The sequence below is a fragment of the Hydra viridissima genome, unplaced genomic scaffold (genome assembly GCF_058129835.1).
Source record: "Hydra viridissima isolate aposymbiotic clone 2 unplaced genomic scaffold, HvirCarnegie_v1 scaffold_16, whole genome shotgun sequence".
Taxonomy (NCBI): Eukaryota; Metazoa; Cnidaria; class Hydrozoa; order Anthoathecata; family Hydridae; genus Hydra; species Hydra viridissima.
Genome location: NW_028324315.1, coordinates 3,058,165 through 3,072,275, shown reverse-complemented (window position 1 = coordinate 3,072,275; position 14,111 = coordinate 3,058,165). Strand labels below are relative to the sequence as shown.

General features: G+C 28.1%; 2 protein-coding genes across 10 annotated transcripts in view; both read left to right on the top strand.

Annotated features, from left to right (window-relative positions):
* Positions 1-12,769, top strand: part of LOC149877360 (uncharacterized) — a 253,109-nt gene extending 240,340 nt beyond the window's left edge. For 2 of the 6 annotated variants that reach the window (XM_090073855.1, XM_090073853.1), the window contains exons 2-3: positions 9,378-9,488; positions 9,590-12,769. In XM_090073855.1, the coding sequence (XP_089929981.1) occupies positions 10,435-12,318 (1,884 nt within the window). In that variant the 5' untranslated portion in view covers positions 9,378-9,488; positions 9,590-10,434 and the 3' untranslated portion in view covers positions 12,319-12,769. The other 4 variants (XM_090073852.1, XM_090073851.1, XM_090073850.1 and 1 more) reach the window with 4 other exon arrangements.
* Positions 1-14,111, top strand: part of LOC149877356 (uncharacterized) — a 243,389-nt gene that overhangs the window by 196,871 nt on the left and 32,407 nt on the right. The gene's annotated exons all lie outside the window — the stretch shown is intronic.

The window sequence follows — 14,111 nt, the reverse complement described above, 5'->3', positions numbered from 1 at the left end:
AAGAAAAATGTATCAAGGGAATACCAAAAAATTAATAAATCATGTATAATTTACGTTCGCTTAATATTAATCTTATTAATTAAAGTTCATGTTATAAAAAATATAACAAGAATATAGCCTTACTTTTTCGTCTATTTAAAGCATGATAAAGTGTTATTATTTTGTGTTAGTAACTAAAAACATATTGTGTTGAACTTAGTATCGAGCAAAATGGTTCTGCCTTACACTGATATGATCTATGTCAGTTGTAAGTTACTCAATGTGAAATAATTGTTGAATCATTTTACCTCCGCATACTTTTTATTTTAATTTTACAGATGGTTCAATTTTTTTAATTTGAATGCGTTTTTCTGAAAGGGTATCAGTTAAGGTTTCGCAACTTTAAATAGTGGAAAACAGGCACTATAAATTAAGTGACAGACCGACCATAACCCGTGTTACGGGTTGCTTTTTGCTAGTATATACTATTAGTAATATTTTATTAGAAATATAATACATATATTATAAATTATATATTATTATTATAAATTAGTCGTATATATTAATCTATAATATTTATATTTATAACGTTTATAGTTGTTATAACGTATCGTATATAGTTATTATATATCATTAGTAATATTATATTATAAATATATTATAAATTATATAATATTATTATAAATTAGTCGTATATATTAATCTAAATTATTTATATTGTTTAAATATATATATATATGTATATATATATTTATATATACATATATATATAAGTATATATATTTATATGTATATATATATATATATATATATATATATATATATATATATATATATATATATATATATATATATACACTGATCTCAAAATATAACTGGATAGCGTATTCAATTGTCTTTTTCAAAAAAATTTGAAGCCAAAATTGGCCTCCCAAGATGGCGGCGATCGGAGCTCTTAGCGGTGACAGACTTACATTTTATAAGGCTTTTTACAGAAATATGAAAGAAAATAATTAAACAGTTTTGAAAAAAAACTAGACTATGAAATAAAGTTTTAAAAATTTTAAAGAAATGAAATGATATATAAAAAAATCTGACAATTAAAGAAATTATTTATATGTTAAGGTACAAAATATTCGATATATTTTTTAAGTGCAATTTACGATTAAATAATATTTATGCATAACTTATGTTCCTTTTAGTTCTTAGTTACCCAATGCAGTGTGCTAGAAGGTTGATAACATAACTGTATGGTAAGCGGCAGTGGTGTCTACTTTCAATTTTGAAAAATGTTATATTTTCAATTTTTGTAGCAAGATACCAGATATGTACATGCTGCATGAACTATTAGCTGAGTGCTGTGAGTACACACAACTCAGGGGTTCCTTCTAGAATTATTTTATACATAAATGTAATTAATGGATATAGTATTTAATAAGAACTTTAAATACAAAATATTATCTTACTTACATATTCTTTGTAATATTCCAGCTCTCAATGATTGAGTCAATTGTTTTTGAGTTGTTATTCAAAATGACTTATAAAGGGAATTTTTTGATAACATTTATTTTGTATGTTATCAAACATCAACATTATGTATCTTATCAAAAATGTATGATACATAAATTTACAATAAACTATCTGCATAAAATGTCAGAATGCATTAGTACTTTCTTATCATTTCAAACAAACCAGTTTTTTAAAATTCAAAGACAGAGGTTTAATTAAACCAACCAAAAGTGTTGTTATCATATGCGAAGAAACTGAAAGATGTTTCCTAAGGTTGCTTGCCTCAATAAATGTCAACTTTCCAAATGAATTAGGAATTCAAAATGCCATTTCTAGTGCTGTTTTGAGATCAGTTGATTACTCAAAAATATTTAATGAACAAACTTCTCATATGTTTGACTCAGTTATAACTAATAACCATGTTTGCACTGATTAAACTTATTTCAGAAAACTATGCAAAAATATATCTTTATCACCTGGGTAAAAAACAAACTGCCAAAATAACTGGAAAAAAGCTTAGGAAGTAACTAACAAAACTTATCGTATTCAAAAACCAATCAAAAATATTTTTATGATATGTTATGATATGATATATATATATATATATATATATATATATATATATATATATATATATATATATATATATATATATATATATAATAACTCTAGAAGGAACCTCTGAGTTGTGTTTAATCACAGCGCTCAGCTAATAGTTCATGCAGCATTTATAATTTTTTAGTGCCTATCTGATTAGCTAATGCCTAAAAAACATTTTATCTTAAAATTAAATCAGCTGCCTACCATGCTGTTGTGTTATTAACCTTCTAGCACACAGCATTGGGTAGTTAAGAACTAAAAGGTATATAAATTATATAACAAACGTTAACTATTTGAAACTTGAGATTTCTGCACAAGCAAACAAATACTTTTCCTTTACTTTTATTAAACAAACTAAATTTAAGCAATTTGAAATTAAAATTTGTACTTATTTTTACTGAGAATTTTTATTTTATTATATTTATTCTAAAAACGAAAAACAGAAAGTTAATATAGAGCAACTTATTGTAGGAATATGTTTTGTTAAATAAAAAAATATTTACATTTGAAATTTATGTAAATATATAATATTCCGTTATTTTTATGAAAAAAATCTCATGTTAAGCAAAAAAACTAGATTTTTTATTAGAAAATTATATATTTATCAATACTTGAGCTTAAGATATAAAACTTTTTTATCATCAGTTTCTTAATTTTCATATCAGCATTCGTTAATTCCGCCGCCATCTTGGGAGGCCAAAACTGGCTTCAAAAAATTTTCCGTATACGCTATCCAGTTATATTTTGAGATCAGTGATATATATATCATAATATAATTCCTACAGAAATGCTTAATGTTCAACGTCGTTTCGTCATTAGTTACTAGGCTTTGAATTAGTTACTAGGCTTTGGAAGAGCGCGTTCTACAAATGCAAGCGGCCGTTGGAGAAAAATCTTTTGAGCGAGTTAAAACTTTTTTCCTTTTGGAATTTAATTATTAGTTTAGATATACTACATAAAGAATCATCTTAATCAGTTATATATCATATTATCATATTATAATTATAATTGAAGTAAGTATATGAAATAGTTATATATACATTTTTATCAGATAAAGTAGAAAGGATTAAAATTTTTATTAGATAAAGTAGAAAGGATTTAAAGTAGAAAGGATTTTAATTTTTTAAATCGTTTAGATTTTGTTTGTTTTAGTTTTTCTTATAGCAGTTTTTTTTATTTTTTTTTTATTTTTTAGAAAGAAAATAGGGGTATGGATGTTATTTGAAGTTATACTAATGCTATTTCCATAAAAGGGTTATTAATACTTTGAAATTTCTGTGATGCTATTAACTATTTTTGTTCTTTTTTAGAAAATTTAGAAAAAAAAAATTAAAATTTTGTGCCAACACTGACAACGCATGTCACATGTTAATGTATGCAAAGGTGGCGCTACTCGACTTTCTCCCCCCCCCCCCCCCCTTAATTTTATGATTGATTCTGATAGAGAATTTTATGCTGATTCATAAAAATATAAAAACATAGACCTGAAAATCAACGGAAAGTGCTCTAATTCGAAGTCAAAGTTGTAAAAAATCCCATTAACACGAGTTGTTAACCGCAATATTTCGTACAATTCCGGAAAAATAAAATTCTTGCGGAAGGATATTGAGAATCAGGAATTTTTTTTTTTCGTACCGAATTTTACGAAACAAAAAAAACCGTTGATGTTCATTTCGCAAATGCTACTTACGAAATTTCGCCTTTCGCAAGTTGAATTGCGAAATAAAACTATTTTGCTACATACGAAAGTAGCGCTTACGGAAGTCGCACTTGCGGAACGAGCTCTTTCGCTAAACGACATTTTGAAGTCTATAACAAAATTTTGTCGGCCAAACGGATATAATTGTAAAAAATAAAATTTTTATATACCAAAAGGTTTATAATCAAATTTTATTTTCAGTGTTGCAACATATGAACATTTTAAGGTTTTATTTTTTGAAATAATGATAAAAAACCAAATTTCTTTCGAAACGAAACTCTTTCGCACCGCAACTTACGAAACGGTTCTTAACAGAAAAACACTTGCGAAACGCGGCTAATTACAAATATTTAATTACGTTTTATGAATCAAATACGTATAATTAACTAGGTAACTAAAATACTAATTATTTTAAGTATAATGATATTGATAAGTTTCAGTTAGTAAATTTTTATAAATAAACCTAGACTTTCATAAAATATACTAAAAATGTCTTTCAATGAACAAGAGTTAAATAATGAACATAACTTGAGCATCATAAACTTTCCCATTTTGGGGGAAAAAAGAAAATTTACAGCATGTAAGTCATTTGTTTGGGATCATGTAGATTTGCTTCAAAAAAATAATACATTTGTAATATGTCAACATTGTAAAATGAAGTATCCCGAGGACAATAGTAAATGGAAAATAAAATGGTCCGGCAATTCCACAAGCAACATAATTTGGCACCTAAAATCTGTTCATAAAATATTTTTTTGACCATCGAATTGTAATGTCAAAAGACAAGAAGTAGATTTTCTTTACGATTTAGATTTGGAAAAAAATGAAGAAATAGAAGTTGATGAAAACAGCTACAGTAATAAAAGGTTTACATTAAAAAGACAAGAAGTTATAACTGAGAAATTGCTTGATTTCCTTCTCAAAGCCAATATGCCGATGTGCCTTGTAAATCACCAATCATTTATTGATTTTGTTAAAAGTTTAAATCAAGATTACAAACTGCCTCAACGACAAACAATATCATATACTTTAGTTCCGAAAATGGTAAGTATTTTTTACAAATATATATATATATATATATATATATATATATATATATATATATATATATATATATATATATATATATATATATATATATATATATATATATATATGGGCAATTCCACGCAAGTGACGGTCGTAACATTTGACGCTTTTTTAGCCATTAAAAATTAACCAAGAATGGTATTTACATGAAAATTTCCAGAAATGTTAAATACTATTATATTATTTAGTATGCAAAAGTTAAATCATTCAAGTGTTCAACTTATTTGATAAATCAACTTAACGTAGCGTGACGGTCGTAACGCTTACTTTTTGACAAATCTAAACAAATAAACTTTGTCAATCTTTATGCAGCCATCTACTCAGTGAAAGAAAAAATCCTTTGCTGTGTTCTTTAACTACACATTGAACTTACTATATGGTGAGTTTCATAGATTTTGCTTGAAGTTTTCCGAGAATTTTATTAAGTTTTTTGTCGTGACGGTCGTAACTGTGACGGTCGTAACGAAAAAGCCAAAAATGAAAAGCAACAAATAACGCAATGAATGACATAGTAAAAGCTGAATGATTATAAAAACCAATTAAATTATGTTAAAAAATATGAATTTTATAACATTATCAAGGTTATCCATGATGTTTCTTCAATACTGGGATCGTTTTATTTGGAGTAGGCAACAAACGCTTAATGCTATTTATGCTCCCTGTTTTTTTTTTGTTTTATTAACTCTATTTAAATACAACTCAATATCTAGGAGTATGTACTTTCTTATGCCTCGCAAATGTTTTAAGGAGCCGGGAATCCAATATAGTAAAAAAATATCTTAGAATAGTAAATTTTTTTTACTAATATATAAGTTTTAAAATTGTTCCGCAACCCCATCACAAAATATAAGAGAATTTTGAAACCAAAAACTTTCTACTCTTTACTTGCCAGAAATGCATTTTGGTAATATTTGTAACGACTTTCACTTCTTCTATTTTATCAGCTAATAAGGCCCAGCTTAGATTAATATCGTCTGTGTTGATAAAATCTAACATACGTTTTGCACCCATTTGATGCTAAGAGAAAGTCTTTAGCGTTTAAGACGACCACTTCACGAGGTTTTACGCTGTTCCAAACAAATCGCTTTAATGACCCTCCTACTCCATCAGCTACTCCTTTACCGTGAGAGGTAGCAAAAAAGTTCCATTCTATACTTTGAAAATGATATATCACAGTGCAATGTTGTATGAATTTGGCCATCTACGTATTTTTGAATTGAGTGCATGGACCATCACCCCATAATATAACTTTTTATATAATCAATGCAATAGAGGTCAAATATTTCACTCAACTATGTAGTAGTGGCGCGTTTTGTTTCATCATTATCGTCGGATATTATTACAACTGATTTTGGCTCCAGTTGGTAACAGTAGATTACAACTGTAAATAAGGTAATAGTTGACTGCGACCAAAAAGCAGCTTAAACAGCATCCTGATAACCACATGTATAGTTTTGTGAATAATCAAAGTGTATCAAAATTTGGTCTGGTTCGAGATTTTCTTTTTGACTGCAATATTGCTCAGAATGGTGCTTTTTAGTGAGATGATGCTTAGTAAACTCTAGTAAATTGTCGCGGAAATGTTTAAAAATACCTTTTATGTTTTTTTTAATGTTGACTGAGTACACAGCGATGATCTTCTTTAATCCATCAACTATAGGTGATTAAGGTATCCATGTCTCCGTTTTCGGGCAAAGAAACTTTCAATAGTTTACTATCATAGTTCCATTAGTTACTCAAAGTTTCAAAAAAAACTTTGACAAGTTTAGTAATAAGATGAATAAACAAACTTCAAATTAAACAATAAACAAAACTGATTTATATTATAACTTGGTTTAAATGATGTAAATCGTTTGAAATGAATTAAATCGTTCGCGCTTAAGGTTTTTTCTTTTAAGTAAAGAAGCCGTGATGGGAAAACCAGCATATCGTGATGGTCGTAACGTACTTAGTAACATGTTGAAATGGGGATCTAAAGCACTTTAATGTTTTTTTTTTTGAAACGATGATAAAGTATGTATAAGTATCTTTACTTTTACCATGGTTGCAGTTTTAAAAAGTTTGATACGAAGCATAGAAAAAACTTTTCGACTTTTTTTTGTGACGGTCGTAACGTCTTGTTTTCATTAATATGCTCTTCTTATAGACCTAGTTAGAGTTCGTTTTTATAAAAAATATTATGCATAATGTTTAATTTTGCCTTTTAGTCAAACTTAGAAGTAATAGTTATTTAAAAAAACAGCACTGAATCTTTTTTCAACGCTTCACAACATGACTATATGTAAACGTCAATAAATGCTCATATAACCCTTACAACTTTAAAAGTATGTTATAGTATAATAAAATGATTTTTTTAATAAATTTTTTTCTTAAAAGTATTTTTAAATAGCGGGAAAATAAATTTAATGCAGTTATTATATGTCGCTGTGAAATTTTTTTTTTTTGCCCATATATATATATATATATATATATATATATATATATATATATATATATATATATATATATATATATATATATATATATATTAAAGAATCATTTAACAACATCATTCAAATAATAAATAATGATATTTTTTTGTATAACAATTTAATGACTGCTTTCGAGTCTATTCCGTAAGCGCACATTCCGAAACGCTCCTTCCGTAAGGAACTGTTTCGCAAGTATTCTTTCGCACTGCTTTGTTTCGCAAGTTTCTTTTCGTAAAGAGTTATTACGGAATAATAATAATTTATTTTTTTCGTATAACGCTTTACGGAAGGTAAATTTGCGCAAGAACAAATTCCGCAATAGCAACTTGAAATACGGAAGATAAAAATGCGAAATTTTCGCAAGTTTTTTTTTACGGCGAACAACCCTAATTAACACCCTAATATTCGCTATTTTGAAAATAATAACTTAATGAACTTTTACCTGACATTAATAGCATGGTTTTTACGTTAAAAAAGTCGTTAAAGTATGTTTATCTTGCGCGATTTTTTGTGGCAATGAAAATAGCCGTTTTTTAATTATTAGAGAATAAACTATTTTGCAAGTAATGTACTTTTGTAATAAATTTTAAAAGAGAATTCGAGAGTTATTTTGCCTAAAAGAAGAACTTTTGAAACTCAGTTCATAGTTGTTTTATCACATGTAAAATTTAGAAAATGGAACCTTCAAACCGTTTTTTTTAATAAAAAAAACCAGCGTACGATACAATAATAATTATTCATCAATTTTTTTTACATTCTCAAATTCTACGTTCAAACTTTATTTGAAATCTTCTATTAATTTCATTTCCTTATAACACTTTCGTTACCATACTTTAAAATAATAATGCGAAGGCTTATGGAAACCAGGTTTGTTTGTTGTGCAATTTAACGGTAATTAATTTTTGTTGAAAATAAAAGCGTTTTGAAAAAAAATGGCGAATATTAGGGTTTTTAATGGGATTTTTTACAACTTTGACTTCGAATTAGAGCACTTTCCGTTGATTTTCAGGTCTATGTTTTTATATTTTTATGAATCAGCATAAAATTCTCCATCAGAATCAATCATAAAATTAGGGGGGGGGGGGGGAGAAAGTCGAGTTGCGCCTGCAAAGGTTAAATTTTGTTATGAGGATTACAGTTCTTATGAAAAAAAAAACAGAAGAAGGTAAAGAGTATTGTTTGTAAATATATATTTTGTTTACTTTGAATCTTTTTAAATTTTCTTGCATCATTTTTAAAATTTTTGTTTGCACACGTTTATTGTTTGCATATATGCTTTTTTGATATGTATGTGTATGTGGTAATAAGTGCTTTATAGTTGTTTTATCAATGTGTTTTTAAAATAATTTAAAGTTGTACAATAATGTTAAGTGTTTTTATTGTTTGTGTATGTGTTAATATGTGTTATGTAATTGTTTTAAAAATGTGTTTAAATATGTTTATAAGGTATATATTTAACCTTATATACATATCTAAACACATTTATTGTGTTTATAGTTGGTCCATATGTTTATATTATATTGTTTCCGTGTTTTCAAAGTGCTGACTTGGTAAACGTGTAGAGCAAAGTTTGTCAACTTTGCCAGCCAAGTGATGTACTTTTAACAGAGGGTTACACAATAGTGTTTAGTGTCAAACTGTTACTGCTTTAGGTCTAGCTGTTTTCAAGCCTTTATTATTAAAGATTATTCTAAAAATACATAATAATGTATTTTAATAACATTTTGCGTAATGTTGTTATTTATGTTTTGTTATATATGAATGTTACCTTACTTAAGTTATATTATAGATACATATTATGTAAACTTATGGCGTGTGCTATTGTTGTGTGTTGTTGCTGTGGTGTTTTTTTTGTTATCTTTTGAGTTAATAGACATTTGGCTTATCTTCATGTTGGTGTCTGTTATTAAAAATGTTAAATAGGTAATTTTGTTAAAAATCACTGCTTTTAATCATTCACTAAAAGCCAATACAAATTATTTTGCCATATATACAATTTGTTTTATCTCAATTTAATTTTTTGTCTTTAGTGCTGTTTACTAAATGATTTTGCTATGAATATTTTGGAATCATGATGTTCCAACATAAATTATTTTGTAAAAGCTAACATGAAATAATAGTATTTTGCAACTACTACTCTGGTAAATCACTACAGCTTTTCTCTATAATGTACACTAATTTTCATTTTTGTACGTAATATTTTTCTTATTTACTTACTTATTCATTACATTTTTTATTTTAGATTTATCAGATGATGTATTTATGTGGAATAGAAGAACGTAATATTGTAAAGTTTTGTGAATTTTTTTAAAACGTTTACTAATAATTTTATTTGAAGAAATACTATAAGTTTGCAAAAAAGGGTTTACAACGTTTTTTTTTAAATTTTTCTTTGGTAGCAGTATGTTTATTATTACAATTGCATGTTTTTAATAATTTTTTTTATTATTTGCTATGCTAATTTTTTTTAAAACATCTTTTAGCTGATATATATATTTTTTTAAAGTCATAAGATTATTGTATAATTTATCTTAAATGACAGTCTGTTATGTTTAAAAATTATTTGTGTGTGCTATTTAGAATAGAAAAAAAGTTATATTGGAAAGATCACAATCTTCAGGATTCTTTAAGATTTTTCTTACTACTTTCAATTTCAATTAAAAGTGAATGGATGATATTAGGCTAGAAGCAGATATTAGTGTAGAAAATGTAAACGTTAATAGGCAAGTTAATCGTCACAGAAATGAAAGAGATAGGCTAAGGCGAGATGAAATTAATAATCAACAAAATGCTAGATACGCTGCTCGGCAAGCAGCAAGTTATTCAAACCCAAATGAGGAGAGCTTGGTTAGGTGAGCTGAAAATAATCGTCGCAGAAATGAAAGAAATAGGCTAAGGCAAGATGAAATTAATAATCGACAAAATGCTAGAAATGCTGCTCGGCAAGCAGCAAATAATTTGAACCCAAATGAGGAGAGCTTGGTTAGGCGAGTTGAAAATAATCGTCGCAGAAATGAAAGAGATAGGGTTAGGGAAGATGAAAGTAATAATTGACAAAATGCTAGAAATGCTGCTAGATACAAAAGAATGCATTGTATAGCAAAAAGTAATACTATTCCAGATTATAATTATTTAGGAGAAATGAGTTATATTTGTCAGCATTGTGGTGCTAAGAAATTTCTTGATGAAACACATTTTTTATGTTGCCATAATGGAAAGGTAGTTTTGTCAAAACCTTCATCATTTCCACAAGATTTAGAAGATGCCAATCTGAATTTTTTAAAATATATTAGAAATTATAATGCCTGTCTTTCTTTTGCTTCATTTGAAGCTAATGTTTTTCAACCCATGAACCATGGGCCGCCATGTTTTAGAATATGTGGTCAAGTTTTTCATCGTATAGGTAATCTAAGACCAAATCAAGATGTTCCGTTGACATATTGTCAACTATACATCTATGATCCACTTGCAGCAGTAAATTTTAGAATGCAACAACGTGGTAATGATCTTTGCTTAAATGATTTAATGTTTCAATTGCAAACTATTATTAGTGAAGAGAACCCATTTGCTCTTGCATTTAAAAACATGGCTGAAGTGGATGATGAAGAAGTTCTTCGAGCAGCACTAGAAGGTCGCTCAGTGTCAGTTGTAAAAATGTCTTTACTTGAAGGGCAAGATAGATGTCATTATAATCTCCCTTCACATAATGAAGTTGCAGTGGTATTTGTTGGTGAAGATGGTGCACCACCTGCTTCCAGGGAAGTTGTTATTTACCCAAGAGGTCAACCTCTTAAAACTATATCAAATTTGTCTGCCAACTTAGATCCTATGGTTTATCCTCTATTTTTTCCGAGGGGTGATGCTGGTTGGCATAATCAATTGGTTCACAACCCTGAACGTGCTACATTGGTTAGAAATCATGTTACATTATCTCAGTATTACAATTATAAACTTTCAGTTAGACAATTTTTTTCTTCACTCTTTTATGGCAAAAAACTGTTTCAGCAATATGCTGTTGATGCCTATGTTAAAATTGAAGGCCAGCGCCTTGCTTTCATCAGAAATAACCAAAACAAACTCAGAAGCGAGCAGTATGATGTCTTACACGACCATGTAAACAACCTCGGAAATGATCATAATGTTAGACCAGGGCGTGTTGTAGTTTTGCCATCATCTTATGTAGGAAGTCCTAGAGCTTTAAAAGAAAACTTTGAAGATGCTATGGCTATAATTAAAAAGTATGGTAAACCAGATCTTTTTATTACTTTCACTTGCAACCCAAAATGGCGCGAGATAACTGAAAATTTATATCCAGGTCAGGCAGCAAATGATAGACCTGACTTGGTTATTCGAGTATTTAAACTCAAATTAAATAGCCTTCTCAATGACATTTTTAAGCACGGTGTATTAGGGAAAGTTGTAACACATGTTCAGGTTATTGAGTTTCAAAAGCGTGGTTTGCCACATGTTTATATTTTACTTCACTTTGCAAATGATAAGCTTGAAACAGCACATGATATCAATAATTTAATATCTGCAGAAATTCCAAATCTGATTGTTAATCGAGACATTTATGACGTTGTTAAAATGTGTATGATTCATGGTCCATGTGGCATACTGAATCCAAATTCTCCCTGCATGAAAGATGGGGTGTGCAGCAAAAACTATCCTAAAGAACTTAATGCTAACACAATAGCAGTTCATAATGGTTATCCACGCTATAGACGTCGTGATAATGGTTTGGTTATCAATATTAAAGGTAACAATGTAGATAACCGCTGGGTGGTACCTTACAATCCATGGTTATCAAAAAAATATCAAGCTCACATTAATGTTGAAGCTTGCATGTCTGTTAAGGCTGTTAAATATTTGTACAAATACATATACAAGGGTCATGACTGTGCCAATATCTATAATATAATTACTACAGAAATGCTTAACGTTCAACGTCGTTTTGTCATTAGTTACTAGGCTTTGAATTAGTTATTAGGCTTTGGAAGAGCGCGTTCTACAAATGCACGCAGCCATTGGAGAAAGATCTTTTGAGCAAGTTAAAACTTTTTTCCTTTTGGAATTTAATTATTAGTTTAGATATATTACATAAAGAATCATCTTAATCAGTTATATATCATATTATCATATTATAATTATAATTGAAGTAAGTATATGAAATAGTTATATATACATTTTTATCAGATAAAGTAGAAAGGATTTAAGTTTTTATTAGATAAAGTAGAAAGAATTTAAAGTAGAAAGGATTTTAATTTTTTAAATCGTTTAGATTTTGTTTGTTTTAGTTTTTTTTTTAGTAGTTTTATTTTTATTATTTTAGTTATCAGAAGGAAAATAGGGGTATGGATGTTATTTAAAGTTATACTAATGCTGTTTCCATAAAATTGTTATTTTTACTTTGAAATTTCTGTGATGCTATTAACTATTTTTGTTCTTTTTTAGAAAATTTAGAAAAAAAAAGTTAAAATTTTGCGCCAACACTGACAACGCATGTCACATGCTATTGTATGTAAAGGTTAAATGTTGTTATGAAAATTACAGTTCTTATGAGAAAAAAAAGAAGGTAAAGAGAATTGTTTGTAAATATATATTTCGTATCTTTTTAAATTTTCTCGCGTCATTTTTAGAATTTTTGTTTGCACACGTTTATTGTTTGCATGTATGTTTTTTGATATGTATGTGTATGTGGTAATAAGTGCTTTATAGTTGTTTTTTCAATGTGTTTTTACAATAATGTAAAGTGTTTTTTTACTGTTTGTGTATGTGTTAATATGTGTTATATAATTGCTTAAAAAATGTGTTTTAATATGTATATAAGGTATTTATTTATTTTAGTATATATTTAACCTTATATACATATTTAAACAGATTTATTGTGCTTATAGTTTGTACATATGTTTATATTACATTCTTTCCGTGTTTTTAAAGTGCTGTGACTTGGTAAACATCTACCTGAAAATCAATTAGTGTATTTTAGAGAAGGAGCAGAATATATGGCTTTAGATCGTGCAGCTCAGCGTGATATGCACCTAATGGCATGGTTTAAGTTAAATACTGAAAATGAAAGAGCACATTGCTATTCATATGTAGACATTCCTTATCACTTTATATTTGATTATAAACATTGTAAATGGAAGGTTAGATAAAGGGGTGGTAATAAGGTGATAGTAAGAATGTATAAAGTTAATTCAACTGGAGAATTGTTTTTTCTTAGACTGTTACTTTTGCAAGCAAAAGGAGCAACATCTTGGGAGGATGTGCATACTGTTAATGGTATTGTCCTTGAAACATTTTGTGAAGCATGTGTTTTGAAAGGTCTGTTGCAAAATGACACTGAATGGCAGAATACTCTTTCTGAGGCGGTTTTAACATATATGCCAAAGTAAATTAGACAGTTGTTTTCAATTATTTTGACCTTTTGTGAACCTGACAATCCTTTACATCTCTGGAATACATACAAATTTTTTATGATGGAAGATTTCATTTACCACTCAGTCCCACTTCTAATAGCTGAACAAGCTACTCTTCATCAAATTGAAAAGATTATTAATCAAATGTGTTATATAAAACCATATTTGTTTATAGTTGTATATATGTTTAAATTATAATGTTTCCATGTTTTCAAAGTGGTCTGATTTGGCATTATGTTGAGCAAGATTGATAACCTTGCCAGCCAAGCGATGTACTTATAGCAGAGTTGTGACTTGGCAGCATTTAGTGCCAGGCGGAGTTACTGCTTTGGAGCTAGGTTG